Genomic DNA, 23,724 nt, shown 5'->3' with positions numbered 1-23,724 from the left:
TATTGCTTAGTGACATGCTAGGGTTTGTTATTAATCTTGTTAGTATCATGCCTAGGATCTTGCTATGTTTATTATGCTTTAACATGATTATAATTTTAATTTATCATTATTTTCATGGTGATTGTGATTATTTATTATTATTATTCATCATATTGATTATTTATTATGTTGCTTGATGCTTATTATTTATTGCTTTATCACCTTTTATTGCATGTTAAAGGGAATTGGTACTTGTAACCACGCTTAATAAGATATTAATAATCTTGTTAGGGTTAATGTGATTATAATTCAAGTGATCGCCAATAATAGTTTATTTGTGCATTATATTCAACCAACATAGATTAAACAGGTTTAGGGTTAATCCTATTGATTGTATGTTAGTCAGAAAGCGCACATGAATACGAGCAGAATAAAGTAGAGGCCTATTATTAGGGCAGGTTCAATCTCTTTTAGGTTGGATTTGTACCTTCATCCCCGGACCCTTATTTGGTTCATGACCTTATGGAGTTGACGATCTCTTGGATCGTTAAGGGGTGTAACCTTCACCTCGTGAACGGTTTACAAGTTCCTTAAAAACTTGTTGGCGACTCTTTTGCTCTATCTTCTTCCCTTTTGGACGCCACCGTACTTTAGTGTATGATCACAGTGGGGTTCAAGCTAGTGGGATTTTTAAGGCTTGAAACTATTCCCCACAACGAGTCAAGTTCATACCTTGAGTTATGTCAAGTCAATGAGTCAAGAAACACTAAGTCTTAGGTCAAACCTAAAGAAAGATAAGCAAAGTCCTATAGTCAAAGATATAAATGCAGGTACATCCCAACAAGCAAGAACATTCCCGGATTTTTTCGAAAAAAACCGCGAATATGATACATGAGATTCTTCCAAGATAAGAGGAGTTACACGGATCAGTAAATTAGAGATGAAGAGCTTTAATTTACCAAAGATTTGAGCGGATTTGGTTGAAAGGAAACGACCAAGCTCAAAGTTCGGAGCAAAACCAAGCAACATCGGCAGCAAGAGCAGAGTAGGGAAGACCCAACTCCAGCACCAGACGACAAGGCTGCGCTGTCGTCTGGCAACAACATCTGGCGTCTGGCAACAGAGTTCAGCGCCTGACTCTAGATCCCAGCGTCTGGCGACAGAGCCAATTCTTGACGCTATAGATATTTCAGCAGCGACAGAGCTCGAAGCCTCTCAGAATGGTTATTTCGACTTCATACAGCAATTTCGGGTTCCTTGGTATGCCAGTTAGCCCCTATAAGAAAATTGACATGATTAGTAGTCGGCTCGATTACGATTGTAGTAAGTGATTGACCTGACAAAAAAATCGTCTCACTTAGCTTAAGTGCCTAATTATTGGCTCATTACAAGCACCAAATCATCGGTTCAAAAGCAAGCATTTATACGACAATTTTTCCAAGATTGGATTGTCATCCCCAACTGACAATATTTCCAAATATGGATTGCCGTGCATCTTCTTCAACGACAATTTTTCCAAGATTGGATTGTCATCTCTGGCAAAGTTTTCAAGCGTGGATTGTCGTGCTCCTTCTTTGTTTGGCAAGTTTTTCCAAGTTCAAATTGTCATACATTCATGCATCTTTGGCAAGTTTTCCGAGATTGGATTGTCATACACCCAGTTCCCTATGGCAAAATTTCCCAAAGGATTGTCGTAGGTCTCTATTCATCATAAATTTCGGCAAAGGTTCCTCAACGTGGATTGGCATTCCTTTCAATAAGTGGCAAATTTTCCCGAAGTGGATTGTCGGCCAACTCTTTTTCGCAAATGTTCTAAGACGCGGATTGTTAATTGTGGCAATATTTTCCTAAAAGAATTGTCGCATAGCGTTTGCAAATTTCCAAGGTGGAATGCTTTCAAGAGTTATATTCCAAGATGTGGATTGTCAATCGTAGCAAATTCTTATGACAGATTGTTACGAAGCATAGGCAACTTTTCCCAAAAATTGGATTTTGGAAAATTTTCCGAGATACGAATTGTCATTTCATCGTGGCAACATTTCCAAGAATGGATTGTTACGAAGCATTGACAACTTTCCCTAAATCGGATTGTCATACATCATACAAGAGTTGTGTTGGCAACTATTCCCAAAGAAAAGAGGATTGTCATCACAACAAAAGCACCAACATACTGGTTCACAAGCAGCAAAGCGTCGACGTACTGGCATAGCAACATTAAGGATCAACAAGCAGTGGTCTTTTCGAAGACTTTCACCCCGGAAATTGGAGGCTGTTACAGGCGTAGTAGTCTTCAGGCGGTATTCTCTAGCTTGCAGAAGATCGTCGAAACAAACAGCAGGATGGCGTTCCCTAGCTTGCGGAAGGTTATCACAACAACAACACCAAACAGCAGCAAATCGGTTACTTTCAGAGACGTGTGCTCGACGGTGCAAGATACGCGTTTCTTAACTCTTTTATCTGTTTAACTAACGCTAGTTTGCAGGTATCGGCGTTACAAGAATGATTTAGGATCGCAGAACATTCTGAATCATTCTCCGTCCCTATCGATACTTTGACTTTTGTTTTCGAAACCTGCGTTTCTCCAAACTCAGTCAAAGTGGGGGCTTCTGTAGACACCCATTTGTGTCTCCCCAAAACCAAACCCAGTGATGAGTACCTTTCACGTCGAATCATAATCGAATGAAGTGAAAGTGTGGAAATTTTAGTGTTGCGGATGGTTTTAATTTCTTTTCTCTTCTCTCTATTTTTGAAAACCTATTTAAAGGAAACAGCCAATCTAGTTTGGTTGGTCCATGATATGGGTCTAATAGTAGTGTAGTTGGATGGGGTTTGAAAAGACCTTTCCGACGATATATTATAAGCTCAATTTCGATGAATATTGAGGAAGTTATGGCCAAATTACTAAACTGGGCCTGGTTTGAGCCTTATATGCGGCCCAATGATCTAGAGGAGGGCCTAATATGGATTTATCATTCCTAATTCAATTAGCATTGATAAATTAACTTTTGTTGACTTTTTAAAGTTTTAATCAGAATAAAAGAATGTTTTTGAGGAAAATACGATTTTATCCTCCTGTACAGTTAAATTATATCTGATTTTAGAAAACTCGTTAAAAACGGGATTAGCCTCTAACGCCAGACATTAGCGCCTCGCGCTAAGCCTAGCGCCTGACGCTAATGTTAGCGTTTGGCGCCAATTGTCAGCATCGACGCTAATAAAGTTTTATTTGCGTCAGAACTCTGTTTCAATTTTTTATCTTTTTGGTTGATTTTCTCTATAAATAGCCTTCTAAAAACTCCGTTTTCATTCACCAATTCTCACCAACTCTCATCAAGATTTTCTTGATTACTCTCTCTCTCTCTCTCTCTCTCTTTTCTAAACTAGCTTTTCTCAAAATACAAAATTCCGCATTCGCAAGACTTAGATACACCTAGCCATATTCGAAGTTGCCTTCACCCTAGACGTGAAAGGTTTTAATTTATGAGGGTTTGGTCCCAAATCTCTCTTTCAATTATGATTTAATTTAATTGTTGTTTTATTATTTTCCTTGAAGTTACTTACGCGTGTATTTTGTTATTAGAAAGAGGTACGAGGCATCCAAGTAAGTACTTTAATGGTTTAATTGATATTATGATATAGAAATCATGCTTAGATTGTTATTTTAATTCCTAGTATCATGTTTAGGGTAAATTTAATATCAAGTATGATTATAAGTATGATGCTTCCTATGTTCTTCCTAATATTTATGATTGTTAGTATCATGTTAGGGTTAAAGCTTTGATTTTTATATGCTCAATGACATGCTAGGGTTTGTTATTAATCTTGTTAGTATCATGCCTAGGATCTTGCTAATATTATGCTTTAACATGTTTATGGTGATTATTATTATAATTATTGTTATGATTATCATTATGTTGCTTGATATTTATTTATTTTTATTGCTTGATCGCGCCTTTATGCATGTTTAAAGGAAATTTGTACTTGTAATCACGCTTAATAAGATAATTAATAATCTTGTTTAGGGTTAATTTGATTATAATTCAAGTGATCGCCAATAATAGATTTATTTGTGCATTAATATTCAACCAACATAGATAAACAGGTTTAGGTTTAATCCTATTGATTGCATGTTAGTCAAAAAGTGCACATGAATACTTTCAGAATAAAGTAGAGGCCTATTATTAGGGCAGGTTCAATCTCTTTTAGGTTGGATTTGTACCTTCATCCCCGAACTACCAGTCATGGTTCCAGACCTATTGGAGTTAACGATCTCCTGGATCGTTAAGGGGTGTAAACTTCATCTCGTGAACGGTTTACAAGTTCCTAAAACTTGTTGGCGACTCTTTTGTTCTATCTTCTTTTCCTTTGGACCCCACCGTACTTTAGTGTATGATCACAGTGAGGTTCAAGCTAGAGATAACGCTTGAAATATTCTCTATAGGATTTGAGGGTGTTGATTTCAGGGGTGGGGGATTTCGAGATTATTGCTCTAGGTGCAGGTTGAGGGATTCATGGGGAGGGGGGATAGGAGGAAGAAAAGGGAGGGGAAGGGAGACAAGGTGATTGGATTGAGGAAATGAAGGGTGAGGGGTGGTCGAAAAAAGGGAAGGGAAAGTGAAAGGGTTGATCATGTTTCTACAGCGGTCGTTTGAATATGACTACCTTATTATTTTAACGATAAATAATATGAGCGATCAATTTTTTTCACACTATAAATTGGACACAATTAGTATTCTAATTTCTACAATGCAAATATAATTTTTGAAAATTTTAATCAAATATAACATAAATATTTTTCGAGAAACTATATAATAAGAGTAAAAATTACATAAATAAAACTAAAAATTTGATAAACTAAAAAAATGTTCATAATAATATTTATAGCAAAAATAGATTAATATAACTAATTATTTGGATAAAATACGTTAATTATAAACTATAAAATCATTAAAATATTATGATAGTCATATTTCAAATGACCACTGTAGAATTTTCAGTGAAATAGAGGGGCAAGTGAAATGGAGGCTGGAAAGAAAAGGGGGGTTGTCGCCATCCGGAATAAATGGTGTTGAAGAGAAAGGGGGGCTGATATTCTAATATAAGTAAAGAAAAATAGTTATGTTTTTGGACTAATAAAAATGTGACATGTGGCAATGTGACCTGATATATTAAGTTGGTGGTTGGTTTGGCCTAAAACTAAAATACCTCTGAAACTTGGGTTATTCAAGAATACTATGTTAAATCCTGTGCCATGCACAGACGGTGACCTATAGCTATATATAGTTATAGATTATTGATTGAAAACTATTATAATCACAAATTTAGTCAAGGAATAATAAATTATTGATTTGATATTTGCAATTTTAAATTGTAGCTTCTAATAAACGATAAACACAAAAGTAGACAAACAATTTGAGTAATATTCTTTCTTATTGTAAAATAGGTCGCAAATTATTTTAAAATATTGATTTTAGGTTTATACCAAATTTATTTAGAAAGATTTGTGAAATATTTTTTTATTTGAAATATAATTATTACTACATGTTAATATGGAATATAAAAAAAAAAAAAAAAATTGTAATTGATTTGTTTCCTTCATAAATTTTTTTTGTAAAAAAAAAAAAAAAAAAAAAAAAAAAAAAAAAAAAAAAAAAAACACTAAGGACACACTGAAGATGACACGTGTCATTGCTGGTGTGTCTTTTAGTATATATACTAGATGAAGCCCGTGCGATGCACGATTTGTTTGATTTTTTATTTATTTATTTTTTTTGGTATTTATGAGCCTTAAATTTGTTATATATTTAGATAAAATTCCTAATATTAAAAGATAATATATAATATTTAATTAATTTAAACTTAAAAATCTCATTCGCCAATTTTGCTTACATGGCATTTGAATTATTTAATTCTAAAAGAAATTAATAATCTCCTATTTAATTGGCTACTACTAAGATTTATAATCATATATGGCGCGCTAAGAAAATTAGATCCTATGTGGCTCTCTAAAAACTCGGGAAAAAACTCCCCTTTATATATATATATTAGATTATTGATATTGATTGATTATTGTTTTCAATATTTATAGGTTGAATTATTAGAATAAATGGGAAAATATTGGATTATATAAATCATATTTTCTTAAAAAAAAAATTGGTGCGACATATTTTGCAATAATACTGTAATGAATTTAGGGTCTGTTCTCTTCAGATTATTTTCAGTTCAGTTCAGTTCTTAATTTCCTTCTCTTATAAAATATTCAGTTCAACTCTTTTTAGTCAATCAGAACATGCCCTTATGGTTGGCAATACTGGCAAACGTATCGTTCACGTAGTATTCGTGTTCGAAGTTAAACGGGTTGACAAACCTCAACACTAACCCAACCCATTTAATAAACGTGTTATTTCGTGTTGACCCGTATAACTAATCGTGTCGGAAACTCTTCACTCTAACCCACTATTCAGTTGAATTATTAGATTTAAATGGGAAAATATTGGATTATTTAAATCATATTTTCCTAAAAAAAATGGTACAACATATTTTGCAATAATAGTGTAATGAATTTAGGGTCTATTCTCTTCAAATTATTTTCAATTCAGTTTTTAATTTCTTTCTCTCATAAAATATTCAGTTTAGTTTAGTTCAACTCAGTCAATCAGAACAAGCCCTTATGATTGGCAAAACTGGCAAACGTGTTGTTCGTGTTCGAAGTTAAACGTGTTATTTCGTGTTGACCCGTTTCGTGTCGAAAACTCTTCACACTAACCTACTATTTTCATGTTCGATTCATGTGGTGTTATAAATCAAAATGTTAGTTTCATTTAAGTTAATAATCATAAAAAAAAAATTATTAATCTTTTTTCTTAAGTGGGTTGATGCATGTCACAATCATTAACACTAACCCAACCTATTTAATTAAACAGTGTCGTTTTGATCAGTTTAGTTAAACGTATCACAATTCCTTGACATTTAACCCGAATTTTTCGAATCCAGTTTGCATCGTCATATCAGCTTTTTACCAGCTCTAGTTGGCATGTTCGTTGGTACCGTGGTAGTTGCTGTGGACATCATCAGTTTTAATGGCTTTGAGCCAAAAACAATCAACTGTCCATCAAATTATCAATACATGCAACTTATTGTTTTGATTAATAATTCAATAAAATAAGCTATACTAACCATATTACAAACTTCTATTAATTGAAATTGTGACATTACTTCCAAGGCCTCAACTTTTGTGTAAAAATCATGAACCAATAAATCTTTGCTAAATTTTTGTTCTCAGAACTCACATGGAAACATAGGTAACTTGTAAGCTTCCTCTTATTTTGGTAGTGTACTTTCTCAATATTGTGGAAATATATTTTATCTTAAAGTGTAATACTCTGTACATTTTACCATCATACTTTCCTATTCGTTTTCATTAAAGTTTTACCATCTTCAATAATCTAACTACAAAAACAAAAAGTCCTGTAATATGATATTGAAGTTGTGAATTGAAGAATAGAGGAAGTATAATTTATAATTTCTTCAAAAAAAAAAAAAAAAAAAAATGAAAAAAAAAAAAAAGAGAGAGAGTTTTATATCACTTTAAGATTAAAGCTAACTTCATTCTAGAAAAGGTGTAACCAAGTGATGTATTTTGTCTACACATACATCAGTTATCAGCCCCTTAATCTTAGAATTTTAGTCTACATATCCAAATTAACGATAAGCTACCAAGTTAACGATACATTCTTAAGGATAAACGATATCAGATACAAGTTACATTAGTCCCAATTTCTTATTTTCCGTGTTTAGAACAAAAATAATTCACTAAACATAAATTACATTATACACATCCATATATTTATACAAATTAAACTGCATAGCTATGAACAGCCAATAAAATCACCTACACCCTGATTATTCAGGGCATCACATTCTCAATGCAATCGAGCGAACAAATTTCTGTGAATTTCTGTTTCAAATAAAACTTCATCGTTGCCCAACCTCTGCTATATCTCTCAACTCTCACTGATGCACTTCCATAACTTACGTGTAATAAGCAAATCTGAAACTTAAGCCCCATTTTTTTTTTTGGTGAAGAAGAGGGGCAAGCCCAGCTATGCTAATTGCAAATAGCATATACTACACAAAGGCAGGGACTCCAGCAAACATGAAATATTCTCTTCTTAAGCACTAGCAACTCGTAAGGTAAGCGAATAAATGGGGATAATAATCACTTTAAATGATGAGTGCTAAGTGAAAGTGATTAGACTTCAGTAACAAAAATAGACCACCTCATTTTCATTCCCCCATTTATATCGTTAAACAAACGAGCCAAAAAAGCTTGCCCATTGCAGATAAATACACAAAACTATATTCCTCAGCAATCAAAACAATTCCCACATCGTAGGTAGTTTTATGTTATTTGAGAAGAGGGGAGGGCACATATCTCCACAAGGAATCACGGTAGCCGAAAAAGTTAAAAGTCAAGCAAGTTTAAAACATATAATCCACAAGCAAAGCAGGAAAAAAAAAGAAGTAGAACTTAACATAGCCTTAAGCAAGATACAAAATGACACCACTCAAACAAAATCTTCCATCGTAAATCTCACTAGTCTGAAAATTAGGTCTTAATCCCTGGATCCTACTAGAGCTTGACAAAACAAGCTAACCTTTAAATCTCAAAAGGACCGAAAGGTCAATAACATAACATCTTCAAATATACCCTATCGCGCAAAATAACAATTTAGACCAAGGTAGATTCTAAGCAGGTAAAGGATGAGAAGAGAGGTATGGACTAAGGATTATAGAATAGTTTGGAGTATGTTCAACGGAGTTGGGAGAAAGAGCAAGAGAGACGACATAAAGCAACTGTTATCAGCTGCTTGGAACACACCACAGATAAGATAGTCTACCCCAAGTACTGGAGACAATTTCCCAATTGCAAAACCAAAAACAGAGGTCTAATCCTTCTAGATTCTAAATACGAACTTCAGGCTTTTGTCACAGGAATTTACAGCTGTCTACAATCCCACTTACCTTCATCATATTATTGACCCACAGGCCACAACCCTAATGTAGAACATATACACACTCTAAAGCTTGTATTGGATCTCTTATAGCTGTAGATAAACCTACCACTTTCATTACACTTCACAGTAAAGCTATATAATCTTAAAGTAACAGAACTTTTCTATTAATTCTAATAGACATCATGTCTAAAACAATTGCTGCACCCCTCTTTAAAAACATAAAAGAACAAAAACCAACTTTCAGGTGACTAAACCAGCAAAATAAATAAGCCAAAATGTTAATAAATTTGCAAGAGCAACCTACAATTAAATAAGTATGACTGTCGAATAAATAGCACAAAGTCGAATTAATGGCAAAAAGAGTAAAGGTAAATGATGGCAGCAATGAGATAAATGCCGGAAGCATAGCACTGATTAAACTATCAATACCTTACCCAACTACAGGAATTATAAAAACATCAAGGGCTATCTCTAGAATATGATCTGGGTATTAAAGTGCAATGACAACTAAAGGGAAAACACTCAGCACTAAGTTTTGGGAAACAAATAGGAAGATGGAAAAATTATCAACTCAAACCCTATGAAAAGTTACAGCGGTAAACGTTTTCGAACAGTTGAATAACAGTGCAGAACAAACTAAGACAAATCAAGGCATACTGTGGCTACATAGGTTCAGTGGACCGGAAACATAGAAAGAGCTTGGTAAATTTGGTATCATGGACATGGCAAGTTTGATATTGTAGTTCTCCAAATAAATTGGTCTCCTGGACAAAAGCATCAAGGTTGGCCAAATGTTTGTCAAACGCTTTAGATCTGGTCTTCTGGTTTAAGCAGGAGGCTTCGTCAAAGGAGGCAGGAAGCTAGCTTCAGGGCTTCAAAGTTTCAGCTGTTTTAACGGGAATGGAAAGGAAGACATGGAAAACATGAGTATCACAACTCTATACAGGGATTCAGCCTAGGTTAAGCAAACTTTTCCCTACTCTAGATTACCAGAGATTAGAGATACAAAGTATGATTTTGGATAACATAACCCAGGGAACCAGTTACCTGAAGATACCTCTTTGCTAATCTTAATAATATTGTCTCCTTCTGGAGCCTGGAGCCTGACCAGATAACCTGCCAGGAAAATCTTATATTAGAAATTTTCAAAAGGGCATAGAAATCAGCACATCAATGGCTTATACATAGATAGGTATTATGTTCCCAAACTGTAGTGAATAGTGATAAGAAACTTTCATTATGCCTCAGTTTTCAGTAACAAATTATCAAAAGACAGTCTCAATCATTCTATCTTCATAAATAACAAAATTTTCTACATCACAGATTAACTAGTTTAACCCATTTCTCCCCTCCCTAAAACCAACAAAAGAAAGATGCAGCTGCAGGTAAGGATTTATTAAGGAAATAAAACTTACACTGAAGTGTACTGCACTTAAACTCTTAAAGGATATATGTTCCCAAATGAAAAAAAAAAAAAAAAAAAAAAAAAAAAAAAAGGTAAGTAAATGTACAATAATTCTCAATCTTACCCTGAACTACTACGCCCTGATGAATAGCTGCCATAAACACCATAATTACTCCCACTACCAGTGCTCTGCAAATTAGGTTATCACGTGTTATCCATAGCCCAAACAGAATAAAGATGAACAGATCAGATTAACAAGCCATATACAATGCAAGAAAAATGAAAGATGTGATATAATCAAGTCTAAGATTAACAAGCCATATAATCAAGTCCCAGGGATTGAAAATGTGTGAACCGACCAAATTATAAGGTTAACACCCATCAGATCTAAGTGGAACAGGCAACAAATATACCTGTATACCAGCATAGCTACCATAGTGATCAACCGAGGGCAAATCATTTGAGCCACCATATCCACCTGAGTAAGAAAGCCCACGACCATGTCGTTTACTATCTCTACCGTCATATGGCATGGAATCATGATCATCAGGTGAAAGGGGGACATAAGGAAGAACAGGAAGCATCACTTGCCCCTCCTTTTCAAAGAGGTTTGCTCTTAATCGTGACGCAATATGTATAAGAGCAGTTTCAGCTACATCCAGGTCACCAGAGATCTGACAGGTCAAAGATATTTTTTCATTAACATCAATCAACCAATTAAGTGTTATCACTTATCACAAGACAAGCAACATCTACAATTTGCATCATTGCTCTCTTTACCTGCACCATTTCTTCATCATCCGCTGCAACCTTTGGGAGATCATCCTTTGAAAGGATGCGAATGTTAGCCTTTGTAATGTTCCTCATCTCAGTGATAATAGCACCTCCTCTACCAATTAAGCAGCCAATACGTGTTGATGGCACAAGGAGACGGGTTGTAAATGCAACAATTCCTGAGTCCCTCTCAATCTTCTCACTACATCTGGGTTGCAAGCGCCTTGCAGCTTCAATTGTTGGAGAGACTTGATCTTCAAAATACTGTTCAGCAAACATGATATTATCATAAAGATGGCAATAAAATCAATCATCCCAATAAAAAAGCATACACATTGAATTATCTTACCTCCTTCGATGATATTGTTATTAGGCAGTCATCACCTTCAGTAGATGAACTATCAACTTTGATACCTGCTCTAGTCTCTTGTCTGATTTGATTTATGATAGTACCACCTTTTCCAATCACACCTCCAATATTTGCAGTAGGACAGACAAAACGAATGGAAAAATCCTTCATTGAAGAATCTTCCCTCGATGAAACGTAACCAGAACGAGGCCAATCTCCCCTCTCAGATTTGTATCCTCCATAAGAACCAACAATAGGAGCAAAAATAGGAGCACCACCAGGTGCCCCAATGAGTGAGCCTGCTGAAGGATACAGACTAGGAGGTACAGCAGACGTCAGCATGTGTTGTGATCGTGAAGGATTATCATGAAGACGGGAAGCAATCTGGAATAAAGCTTTCCTCACGACTACAGCTTCTCCAGATATCTATACCACATGAAAGCATTTTAAATGAGTAAATAGTTTCAGGGAAAAGGGAAAAAAAATTTGCCAGACCTTAATGTTAAAAACACCTGATCAAGAGACAAAACATGAATATCAAAAACACTAAATTGCTTTTCCAACACACAAACAAGATAATTATTCTTTTTTAAAAAAAAAAAAAAAAAAAAAAAAAAAAAAAAAAAAAAAAAAAAAAAATCATACATAATAGAGGGATGAGAGAGGAAAAGGGTGAAAGTAAAAACAACAATCATCTACAAAAACGTTAAAACACGCTATTTCACTTGAAAAAACTTAGAAAGAGGGGGAGGGGGAGAGAGAAAAGAAAATTGATTAATTTTAACTTGCAAAAAACACACATTTGGACCACATAAATAATCCTAATGTGATGATTCTACCAAAAAAAGTTCTATAAGGCAAATTAGTATCTCAAATTACCTGCAAAAGTTCATCAGTGCTTAAGGCACATGCCGGCAAATGATCATCCTTTAAAATCCGTATCTGAGCACCAGTTTCGCTTCGAATTGTTTGAACTATCTGACCACCTTTACCAATAATACATCCAATCTGATCAGAAGGGACAAGCAGCCGAGCAGTAACATTTTGATTACCTTCAGGCTCATCATCAGCACCTGCATCCTCAGCAATCACTCTGTCATGCACCCTAAAGAGTGCATCCTGGGCTGGACAAACCTGAGAATCCATTTCATCAAAGGAATTTGTTTCTTCACTCGCACTATAAATCGTCACGACCCGCTCATCACATCCTGGCACAGTCTCACCAATTCTGATCTTTGCTTTGGTGTCCAATCTCAATTGTTTGACAATCTCCCCTCCCCTGCCAATAATGCTTCCAATTTTTGTCGCAGGGCACAAGTAGCGGTATACAGTATCATCTGTTCCAATTGAAAAAGGATCTTCACCTGAACTTCTTCGTTTATTCCTACCATTCTCAGAACGATCCAGGGAATGAGCTCGCTTACCGTGATTATTTCTCTGTCCTGCCATTAGGTGAAACAACTTTCTGCCTAAAATTTAAACAGACAAGACAATTAGTTTATGAGGAAGGAAACAAAATTTCTCTCTCTATACCAAATAAGCCACATAAAAGACTTGATAATAAAAAAATAAAAATAAAAAAAGAATCAGCCCATGCCATTGCTTCGCACCTATTCACAACTGAGCCCCCAGATCCACAAAATGTCTGGTAATCTTCAAAGGATGGTATTGTGGCGCCCCCAGAATAGGTCACAATATCTTGGAGAGTAACAAGACCATTTACATTACAAAATGAAGCGAAAATACAAAAATATCAAGTGTTATGAAAGCATAACTTACAAGGGACTCATCTATCCAATCTACTATTAAGGAACAAAATATACACAGCTTACATTGAAAGATTTGTCAACAATTTTACGAAAGTACACTAAATTCTTTTATTTTATTTTTTGAAAGTCCAATTTAAAATAATGTTATTCAAGTAAAAATAAAAATAAAAAAAAAATCCCAAGAATACTTGTGTCACCTCCCAATCTCCCATAACCAGAAAGAAATCATACATCCCATTTAACATAACATCATCTACATACCCTCTCTAAATTTGGAGAAATCAGATAATATAACAAACCCCTTTATAAAAATAAAGGTGAATACAAGATCACACAGAAAAAATTATACGGAGTACAAGCATAATATGGAATGCTGCAACTACCCTCAAAATCTCCCAATTAAAATTAAAGAAGAAGACAATCTAATTAAAGCCTAACTTCACCAATCGAATCGAATAAACTCAGTTCCAGTACATCATATTTGTCTTGTTCTCCTTAAATACATTAAATCATGCGAAAACTCTTCAATGAACTTGCCCCCCAAACCCACAAGGCCACAATAACTAAACAGGGCAGCATACTAAAAACAAACAGAGTATTAATCAAATTATTCATCCCGATGATCAAATTCACCGAAATCAATACCAAAATCGGATAATCAACCAAAAAGATATCTTTATACGTAATCTAAATAACCTTTTGCAAAAACCCTAATCACGATTTTCTGCGGTACTACTACAATGTAAAATTGAAAGCCTTATAACACAAAATTCTCCAAAATACGAAAAAATAAAGACAATAGATTTTGATAAACAAGCACAATATCCTTAAAAATCAGGCCATAAACCCTAAATAATGAAAAAAAAATCATCAAATTGAAAAAGGTCAATCATAAATTCATAAGAGCTAATCAAATTAAAGAAAACCAAAACAACCAAGAATATACTGATCGTAAAGCTCAATTGATTAATTGTTAAGAAAGATGAAGAAGAATAATAACCTTGGATAAGCGACGAGATCGACTTTGAAGAGAGAGAAAATTGATGATGGTAGAGAAAGAAAGAGAAGATTTGATACGCACTCGTGGAATGTAATTCGTCTCAGCATAGACCTCCGAAAACCAAACCCTAATAAGCGGGTCTATTTTACCAATTATATAGGACAAAATAGGAGGGTAGTTTTGGGTTTTTTAACATGAACTAAACTACTCTACCTGCCTATGGACTTTGACTTCTGATAAAATTCTACTGGCAATTTTTTTTTTTTTTTTTTTTTTAAGGAAATAACTTTTTCAACGGGGGTTTTTAAATATCGCCCTCGATTTTCTAACTAACGCCCGTAAAATGAAATTAAATTACGTATTTAACCTTATTATAACGATTATAAAAATAATTAATGTTACCTTAATTTCATACTTTTACTGGACACAAAATTTTTTACCGCTCTCTCTAGTGGTGAACGGCCACCGACCTTCATCGGACAACCACCCCAACCACCGTGAAATCAAACAAATTTTATAAATTTTGCAAAATCAATTTCGTTAGATCTTATGGACAACAACGAAATACCAGAAACACAACCTTTGACGCTTGCCGAAGGCTCGTCGAACCGATCAGAATCGGTACGTTGCGTTAATTTTTTAAAAAAAATCGAAACCCAGAAAACGCCTAGGATTTTCGAATGACCTAGGCTGAAACGCCTAGTTTTTTCGAATATCCTAGGATGTTTCGAAAAAACTAGGCGTTTTAGCCTAGGTCATTCGAAAATCCTAGGCGTTTCCTGGGTTTCGATTTTTCTTTTTTTTTTTTAATTTTTTATTTCACGTATTGGTTGATTGTCATTGGATTTTATACTTTTGAAATTATTATTGTTATTAAAATTAGTTATTATTATTATTATTATTATTGTTATTGTTATTATTATTGTTATTGTCATTATTATGGTTGAAAGTTTTTTTTATAATTAGTTGTATTGTTATTGTTGTTATTACTATTAGTCGTCTTCTTTGGTTCTAACTTTTATTAATATTTATATAGGATTCTGAGTCCGAGGATGGTGACGGTGTGGACTATAGTGGACATTTTTTGACAAACGAAGTGTTTCCGAGTTTTGAGGATGCTGTTCTATGGGCACAAAATGTTTGTCGACCGCTCGGATTTATGTTAGTGAAGGCTTCTTACAAGACCGATCGGAGTGGTTGACCGTATCGATATGTGAGTTGTGATCGTGGAAAAAAGGGCATGATAAGAGACATGATGAACGCGATACGCAAAGACACCAAAAGCAAGACAAACAATTGTCCCTTCAAACTCAAGGTTGAGTATGTCAGAGTAGTAAATGGTTGGAAGCTTAGTTGCTTGAACGGAACTCACAATCATTCTTTGGTTGTTTATCCCGAGGGACATCGACAAATTAGTGGTCTTAGTATTGCTGCTAAGCAGGTAGTGCGTGACATGACTCAGGCACAGGTGCCACCTCGACATATCATGAGAACTCTTGTAGAAAAGTTTCCCGGAGACCATCCTAACATCAGGCATGTCTACAACTGCAGAAGTAAAATAAGAATGGAGCAATTTGAAGGAAGAGAAGTAGTTCACCAGGTGCTTCATTTGGCCAGACAGAGCAAATACCTCACTTGGGTTTTTACTGATTCCAACAATGTGTTGCAACATGCTTTCATGGCACACCCGATCATGACAAATTTGCTTCGCACATACCCGTACGTGATAGGTATGGATTCCACTTACAAGACGAATCGATACGGCATGCCATTCTTTGAGATTGTTGGGGTTACACCGACTAATCAAAACTTTCTTGTTGCATACGCATTCATGAGGTCAGAGTCTCAGGAAAGTTATCGGTGGGTGCTTGAGTGCTTGAGGTTGTTGATCGGTTATCATAGAGAGCCATCGGTACTACTGACAGATAGGGAGCTTGGCCTTTGTGCAGCGTTGAAGAGCGTGTTTCCAAACACAAGACACATGTTGTGTGTGTGGCATATTAACAAAGATGTTGAGGCGAAGGTTACTTCCATGTTTGAAAAAAAAAAGGAGATTGGTGCCAAGTTCAAAAATGGGAGGTGGAGGCTTGTGATTAATGCTACATCTGAAGAGGCATATAACAGAGAACTTGCAGTGCTGAAAACCAAGTGGAGTCGATGGCCGAAAGTGATTGAATATGTTATGGACACTTGGCTCGTACACAAGGAGAAGTTTGTATTGTTTTGGACAAACCAGGTACTACACTTTGGCAATGTTAACAACTGCAGGGTTGAGAGCCAGCATTCAGCATTGAAGTGTTGGATTGACAGTTCAACAGGCTCTTTGGACACGGTTTGGGCTCAAGTGCACTGCTCGATTGAGAACAAGATCATAGCCATTCGTAATGGATTGGAGGCATGTAGAACAAGTCATGGTCAGAAGTACAAGCATAAGCCTTTACATCAGCTGAACGGAAAGGTATCCCACTATTGTCTGTCTATTCTTCTCGGTGAGACAAACAGAATGCGAGGGTTGAGTACGGATATTCATCGACGTTGTGGGTGTGCTCTACGTACTACCCACGGCTTACCTTGTGCGTGCCAAATATATGACTCGATTGCTGCAGGGAAGGGGTTGTATTTTAAGAATATTCATCCATTTTAGAGGACCCTTGTCATTGGAGATGGTGTCGACATTCCTAATATAGTTGATGAAAATGATGAGGATCGAGCTCATTTCCGCACCCTTGTTGATCAGGTTATTGCCAGTGATCCTGTGATGCTTAGGCACATGTCACGAGTTATTGAGGGTGAGATGGATCCTAACTACGATGACCTTCAGGAGCCTAGAGTCAACCCCCGTGTAAGGGGACGACCACCCGAGAATCGTAATAGGCGGGATCCTTCATTTTTTGAGCATGTTGAACGTAGTGGGCGAGAGAATCGATTTAGAAGTAGACCGCCCCCATCTAATACAGGTGATCATCGATTTAAATAATATGTTTATTCATCCTAAATTTTAATTTAACTATATGTCATATTATGTTTTTAATTTTGTAGGTACTGGGTTCGACATGCGCCAATGCAGATACAGCTACGCTATTCCCAACATCATTTGGCCTTACGTCGTAGGTGTTAAGGATGTAATTGGTGATGGAAACTGCGGATTTCGTTGCGTAGCAGATTTATTGTACGGAACTCAGGAGGAGTGGCGATTGGTTCGGCATCAAATGGCAAATGAGGTTGGTTCTCACCCTTGGCTGTACAGCATGATTTACTACGACATATGGGGCCAAGGGGTTGGTTCAGGACTGCAAAGGGAGATAGACCAGATTCGATGGGATGGTGATGCGTGTGGAGAGGAGCACTGGATGGTAGCACAACAAGATTTTTTTGCTATTGCCACATTATGGAATGTGGTGGTGATTTGTTATGGAGTAGGAAATAGACCGTCGAGCTACTATCCATCTACTACTGTTTTGCCGTTGAACAATCGTGGACCTTTAGATAGGCCTTCTGGGGAGTTTGTGATTGGAACTGTTGGTGGATCGCATTTCATTCGGTTGCATATGGAACATGACCACCCACTACCTCCAATTTCACCAATGTGGTTTAACGCTCGACAGACAAGTGTAAACGGGTGGGAGAGAAGGTACGATAGAAGGCTTCAATTGTGGCAGACATTAATCAACTCTTGAGTACCGTTGAGTATTGTTGTGGATTTTGATTCAACTTTATTTTAACTTTATTAATAAACATGGTTATTTTTTTAATTTATTTTAAGCATTTATTTTGTGAAGCAAGTACACAGTCTATTAGAAAATAAAAAAAAATAAAAAAAAACTCAAACATAAATGTCAACTTGATTATTTCCAACAAATGTGTAAAACTTAAATGGCCACTAACAACATCCAAAACATAGTCAACATCCAAAACATAGTCTAATAAAAAAAATAAAGTCCAAGCTACAAATAAATATTACAACTAATCAGCAAGTCCATTTATTGCATTCCAATCAGAAATCACTTGCTCCAACATTGCTCTGGTGTCTCTCGATAGTGTAGGGTACTCACTAAGTGATCGCTGTGCTGTAACCATGAATCGTCCTACCCACTGCATAAACAATTATAATTATATTAATAATAATAGGAAAAATAAATTAAATAAAAAAAACAAGTAATAAAAAACTTACGTAATCAACGTTGGTCCTCTCAGGAAGACCGTGATCATCCTCAACATTAGGAGTGACGATAGGATGACTAACTCTCCTAAACCATGATAGGTAGTCAGGTGCACAAGTATGTCCGCCAGGCGGAACTCTAGTATATCCACCAAGCAGAAGACTGAACGCAGCACCGGGAACAAAACCATTCCACATGCGAGTAGTCATCTGAGCTGAAAAACTGACCCTATAAGACTTAACACTAACTGGTCTATGAGCATCATCAGGCCTAATCATGTCACCGGGAACCTCCTGTATAAACCCCAACTGTCGAACAACTCGACCGGGCATATATGGCTCTATGATGCCTCGATATCGAATACATCCAGTAAACGCAGTCCTAGGCACCTGTAATGCAGGAAAAGCTCCGTACGGCAACCAGCATACCTACAAATTAATACAAGAGTAAATCAACTGTAAATTAAAGCATTGTAAAACAAATAGTATTACGTATCTATTTATACCTCATGGTCACCCAGCTGGTCAAGTCGAGTACGAAAGGACACGAGACGCTGTTGATGCTTCCGCGCCATACCAACATCCCATAACCCTGCACGTGCATATGGAACGTCTCGCGTCAACACACCCTGGTGAGGCCGAAAACATGGAAAGTACTCATATATCCAAGACTGGAGAAGAGTTAGACAACCCGCGATAGAATCACATCCATTTCGGGTGGCATGCCCGAGCTGACGATACAAGTACGCTAGTGTGGCTGAACCCCAAGAGTATCTCGTCAACCTCTCCAGGTTATGCTCCACAAACAACTCAGTGAGAAAAGAAGGGTGGGTACGACAACCGCTCTTGTCAGTAAAGAGCGTGTTACCCAAAAGGACCCACATGTAACCAATGACCTGAACCTCCTCTGTAGTCTCTACAGTACGACACCTATCAAAAATCTGGTCAGTATGGACGCCACCATTCCTATATATGGCAGTCTGAGTCTTGACCTGTAGCTCCTCTGTAGTCAACTGTAACAACTCAGCTGCAAATGTCTTATACCGGTCACTAGATAGATCCTCGGCAACCATATCACCTTCAACCCGAATACCAAGTATGTGGTAAACGTCATGCAACATGATGGTCATCTCACCAAAAGGTAGGTGGAAGGTGTTTGTATCTGGCTGCCATCTCTCCACAAAAGCAGAAATCAGCGGAAAATCAAGGTGGTCGTGCATAATGCTCGGCAGGTGCGACAACCCAGTCTGTCGTATCCGCGTAGCAGTGTCTGCCGTAAATCCCTCCATCCATTCACTCAACAATCTACACACACTAGCTCTAGTATGACACCGCAAAAACCGTCGATCATGCCCGTCCCAAATATATCGAGCAACATGGGCCCCAAAACTAGGAATAACGGTCCCAACATCGGGTCCACCGTCCATCGGCCCCTGAACAAGCCAAGGCGCTACAGATCGAGGTGGTTGTGAACTCGTAAATCTCCCATCAGGACCTCTCGTCACGACAGTCGGCTGCTCCTCAGCATCAGCATCAGCATCATCGTCCTCAGGTCCATCATCATCGTATCTCGAACCTGAACCCGAAACCGAGCTAGTAGTCCTCAACAAAGGATTAGGACCGGCTCCCTCCCGCTCATCCAAATAAGTCCCAGAACTACCCACTTCTCTATCGCGCTCCGGTAAAGAACTACCTTCCCGTATACTAATCCCCGGCCCCCTATCTCTCCTAACCGACGCGTTAATGCCGCGTGATCTAGCATGCCGTGGACCAGAACCCTCGACTACATTCTAAATTTAGAATAAAATGGCATTAAGACTAACAAAATCAACCAACTAATATTTTTAATAACTAACAACTAAATATTCAAACTTTCAACCAAATAATAAACTAGTACACATATCATCCAATTATATATAACAAAATCCAACAAATTTCTAATAATTAACAACTAAATATTCAAACTTTTAACCAAATAATAAACTAGTACACATATCATCCAATTATTTATAACAAAATCCAACAAACAATATTGCTACATTATTCCTTAGTTAATCTTGCATTAGCCGACATAAAGTAATGATATAATACTAGTATCACCATCAACTATAAGAAATAAGAAATAATGACCGAAACCAAACTATCATTACACATTCACGTTAATTCGAGAAATCTAAGGAACTTGCACATAGACTAATCAAATTGCCGATTTTAAAATTTCTATCGGTAAAAAAAAGCTATCTTTCTAGTCAATTTTGGAGTAGGGTAAAGTCAAGACAATCTTGAAGTAACGGAGCAAGCAACATTTAAAATCTAATCAAAACCCATTTTCCTACTCACATCTTTATAGTAGATAAAAAAAAAAAGGATCAACAAGTATAGGAATATAAAAATCAGCCAATAACCATTGCTTATAGTATGAAAATCTGAAAAATGAAAAAGAATCAAGAATGCTCAACAAGTATTTTCATATAGATGAATTCGAAATCATATTTAATCCTCATCAACTATATATCAACACAAACCACCCAAAATATCAACAAAACTTCAAACTAAACATCACGAAAATTCTCAAAAAAAACTTCCAAGAAATTCTATACGGGCATCGAGATAGATAGTAATGGTTGGAACATCTACGAGGCTAATATCTAAAACAATTATAACTCTTAATCAATCCAACAGCACTTAAAGAAAATCCATTATATACAGAGTACAAATATTGCCTACAACGTCATTTCTCAAACACAATACAACTAACTACTACATATTTATAATCCGATTGTAAAGTCATATTAAAATGTATAGGGTGTGAATATATGAGCACAAAGCATAGATATCTCACTACTTTGTTACACGAGATGCTAAAACCATTTATGATTGAATTAAAATTAAAGCATTACAAAAATTAAATCTACACTAACAAATCCCAAAATCAACAACTAAAAACCAAGCAATTGAAGTCCTTCACTTTAGTTGATTAAAACCCAAAAATCTTGAACTTTAGTTGATTATTTAATTTCCAATTTCCAAACAGTTCTTAATAATAATAACAACAACGAATTTACAAATTCAAAGCCAAGCAATTAAAACCCAATACCAAAAAAACAAAAAAAAAACGAATTTAAAAAAAAAAAATAAAAACCCAGGCAAACGCCCAGTTTTTTCGAACAGCCATGGCTGAAACGCCTGGTTCGTGCGTACAACCGTGTGGTTGTACGAAAAAACTGGGCGTTTCACCTCAACCGCCCAGATTTTTCGTACAACCACACGGCTGTACGCACGAACTAGGCGTTTCAGCCATGGTTGTGCGAAAAAATCAGGCGTTTGCCTGGATTTCAGAAAATAAAAAAAATAAAAAAACACAAACCTCTTCTCCACCGGCGATTGACTTGCCTTTGTCCTTCCGCGGCATTATCACGGTGTAGATCGGCGCTCAATCACTGCTCCGGCGCTTTTATCTGCGGTGATAGTGGTGGCGGCGGTGGATGTTGTGGTGGTGGAGGTGGATGTGGTGGTGGTGGTTTGTTTAGAGAGAGAATGAGAGTGAGTAAGGAATGAGGGTTTTGTTGGGGGAGGGAGGTAATTTTGTTTGAGGGTTATTTTTTTTTTTATAAAAAGGGTAAGAATGTAATTTTAATTTATTTTGCGGGCGTTAGTTAGATATTCGAGGGCGACGTTTAGCTTTCCACTTTTCAACTTTGATCAAAATAATCTCAATTTTTAATTATTTTTTAATAATTTGAACTTTGATATAAATTTGCTTAGTCCCAACCGATCATCAAACTTGTTATAACAATTCACCTGACACATGTTAGGACATGATTTGTCAAAAAAAAAAATTTAAATAAAAAACTTTAAATTTAAAATAAAAAAATTAATCTATTACATATTATTAAAGACGAAACCAATAATAACACTTGGCAGCATTGTGTTAAAAATTTTCCCTCCAATAACACTTGCTAAAAAAAATATCCTCCAATAATCGTTGTTTTAAGAAAATTATTACTTTTAAGAAAAGATTTTATCTCAATTATTACATTTGCTTTATATAAAATATAAACCAAACTTTCTAAAATTCATTTTATATGTGGCTTTTAAAAAATAAAATTGTTGAATACTTCGTATAATTTTACATGTGACCTTAGAAAAAAATTCGTTTTAAATAATAATTGAACAACCGCGCATCTATTGCAAGGGATTTTATCCTAGTTAACTAAAAAGTAAAATCCCACAAGTCCACAACCCCTATTCGGTAGCCCAGCCACCTCTCCGGCATTGTACCTCCGTGGCTCCGTGTAGCCCAGGGTCCCTGCCCCCACCTCCGGTCGCATCAAGACCCACCTCCACCGCACCAGACACGGCAACACCCTTCTCCTATTATCCTCCCCACCCCAAAATCACCATGCCGACTCCTAAATCCTTAAAAAAAAACACCTCCCTCACCCGCATAAACCTCGATCTCCATCTCCCTTACCCTCGAAAACCCTAGAGAATAGGGGGTGTGAGGGTTGGGGAAGGAGCGATTGGCGATTTAAGAGGTTGAGGAGGTTTTTCTAAAGTTTTTTAGGGGGTGTAGGGGGTTTCGGGGTGGGTAAATGGAGGTTTAGGGTGAAAGACGACGGCATGGGCGGTGCAGGGGAGGGGGTCTAGAGAGTAGCAGGGTGACAAGTGTCCTGGGGCTAGGCGGAGGTTGGCGGTCGAGGAGGTGGGCAGGTGGTTGGGGCTGATGGGGGAGGTGAAGACGTTTTTTTTTAATTATTTTTAAAATAATTAGTTTTTTTTAATATTAAGTTAAAAACATTTATTTGACTAATCACATGATGACATGTGTATATAAAACTTTTTTCAAAAAAAATTACCTATTCAACAGGTTGCTGGTCATTCGGGACCATTAGAAGCAAATTCATATTAAAATTGAAAGTTGGAATTATTTTGGGCGAATCGAGCAAAGTTGAGATCATTTTTGTCAATTTTTCCTAAAATTAATACAATACTTTTAATTTTGTATAGAGCATATGAAGTACATACGAATATAAAGATAAATTTCATTATAGATTCTAACCAAATTGATTTGATTTGTTTCATTTTGTGAAAATTGTACAAATAAAGTGAGTAGTGTTTAACTAATTCTTACCCCTTACTCGCCATAGGATGCGAATTGGCCGACTTGGTGTAGTTTGATTCAATCCAGTCAAGTTTTAAACTAGCAAACACCCCTAGAACTAACATACTATAAAACTCCGTCCAATAGCTCAAAACCTAATTTTTTTCT

General features: G+C 36.3%; 3 protein-coding genes across 7 annotated transcripts; 1 reads left to right on the top strand and 2 right to left on the bottom strand.

The window, feature by feature from the left end:
* Positions 1–9,545: 9,545 nt before the first annotated feature.
* LOC145641789 (KH domain-containing protein At4g18375-like) lies at positions 9,546–14,427 on the bottom strand. 5 transcript variants are annotated; one of them, XM_081692750.1, is made up of 10 exons: positions 14,294–14,417; positions 13,135–13,222; positions 12,949–12,993; positions 12,404–12,861; positions 11,525–11,950; positions 11,182–11,439; positions 10,815–11,075; positions 10,526–10,590; positions 10,044–10,112; positions 9,546–9,882 (listed from the first exon to the last, which is right to left on the bottom strand). In XM_081692750.1, the coding sequence occupies exons 3-9, from the start codon at positions 12,971–12,973 to the stop codon at positions 10,067–10,069; spliced, it is 1,539 nt and encodes a 512-aa protein (XP_081548876.1). In that variant the 5' UTR covers positions 12,974–12,993; positions 13,135–13,222; positions 14,294–14,417; the 3' UTR covers positions 9,546–9,882; positions 10,044–10,066. The 5 variants fall into 5 exon arrangements, with proteins under 5 accessions (XP_081548876.1, XP_081548877.1, XP_081548874.1 ...); XM_081692751.1 differs by lacking the exon at positions 13,135–13,222 and having other exon boundaries at positions 14,294–14,427; XM_081692748.1 differs by having other exon boundaries at positions 12,404–12,993.
* A 1,118-nt stretch (positions 14,428–15,545) lies between these two features.
* Positions 15,546–17,970, top strand: LOC145642856 (uncharacterized). The gene is made up of 3 exons (XM_081694018.1): positions 15,546–16,751; positions 16,938–17,250; positions 17,333–17,970. The coding sequence occupies exons 1-3, from the start codon at positions 15,546–15,548 to the stop codon at positions 17,968–17,970; spliced, it is 2,157 nt and encodes a 718-aa protein (XP_081550144.1).
* Positions 17,971–18,109: 139 nt separating this feature from the next.
* Positions 18,110–19,042, bottom strand: LOC145555966 (uncharacterized). The gene is made up of 2 exons (XM_081617670.1): positions 18,465–19,042; positions 18,110–18,385 (listed from the first exon to the last, which is right to left on the bottom strand). The coding sequence occupies exons 1-2, from the start codon at positions 18,783–18,785 to the stop codon at positions 18,257–18,259; spliced, it is 450 nt and encodes a 149-aa protein (XP_081473796.1). The 5' UTR covers positions 18,786–19,042; the 3' UTR covers positions 18,110–18,256.
* Positions 19,043–23,724: the final 4,682 nt, after the last annotated feature.

Source organism: Chenopodium album, chromosome 8 (assembly GCF_948465745.1).
Source record: "Chenopodium album chromosome 8, dcCheAlbu1.1, whole genome shotgun sequence".
In the NCBI taxonomy this organism is placed as follows: domain Eukaryota; kingdom Viridiplantae; phylum Streptophyta; class Magnoliopsida; order Caryophyllales; family Amaranthaceae; genus Chenopodium; species Chenopodium album.
Note: the sequence above shows the minus strand (reverse complement) of the source record. Positions and strands in the feature narration are given on the sequence as shown.

What these genes read in the sequence shown, in the direction of transcription:
- LOC145641789 (XM_081692747.1), bottom strand. Translation starts at nt 12,973, where the DNA reads ATGGCAGGACAGAGAAATAATCACGGTAAGCGAGCTCATTCCCTGGAT. An exon ending in GCACTGATGAACTTTTGCAG is followed by an intron (nt 11,951 to 12,403) that starts GTAATTTGAGAT and finishes CATGTGGTATAG; the next exon opens with ATATCTGGAGAAGCTGTAGT. An exon ending in GTAGCTATGCTGGTATACAG is followed by an intron (nt 10,591 to 10,814) that starts GTATATTTGTTG and finishes CCTAATTTGCAG; the next exon opens with AGCACTGGTAGTGGGAGTAA.
- LOC145642856 (XM_081694018.1), top strand. Translation starts at nt 15,546, where the DNA reads ATGATGAACGCGATACGCAAAGACACCAAAAGCAAGACAAACAATTGT. An exon ending in TACATCAGCTGAACGGAAAG is followed by an intron (nt 16,752 to 16,937) that starts GTATCCCACTAT and finishes CATCCATTTTAG; the next exon opens with AGGACCCTTGTCATTGGAGA. An exon ending in ACCGCCCCCATCTAATACAG is followed by an intron (nt 17,251 to 17,332) that starts GTGATCATCGAT and finishes TTAATTTTGTAG; the next exon opens with GTACTGGGTTCGACATGCGC.
- LOC145555966 (XM_081617670.1), bottom strand. Translation starts at nt 18,785, where the DNA reads ATGCCCGGTCGAGTTGTTCGACAGTTGGGGTTTATACAGGAGGTTCCC. An exon ending in AGAGGACCAACGTTGATTAC is followed by an intron (nt 18,386 to 18,464) that starts GTAAGTTTTTTA and finishes TTGTTTATGCAG; the next exon opens with TGGGTAGGACGATTCATGGT.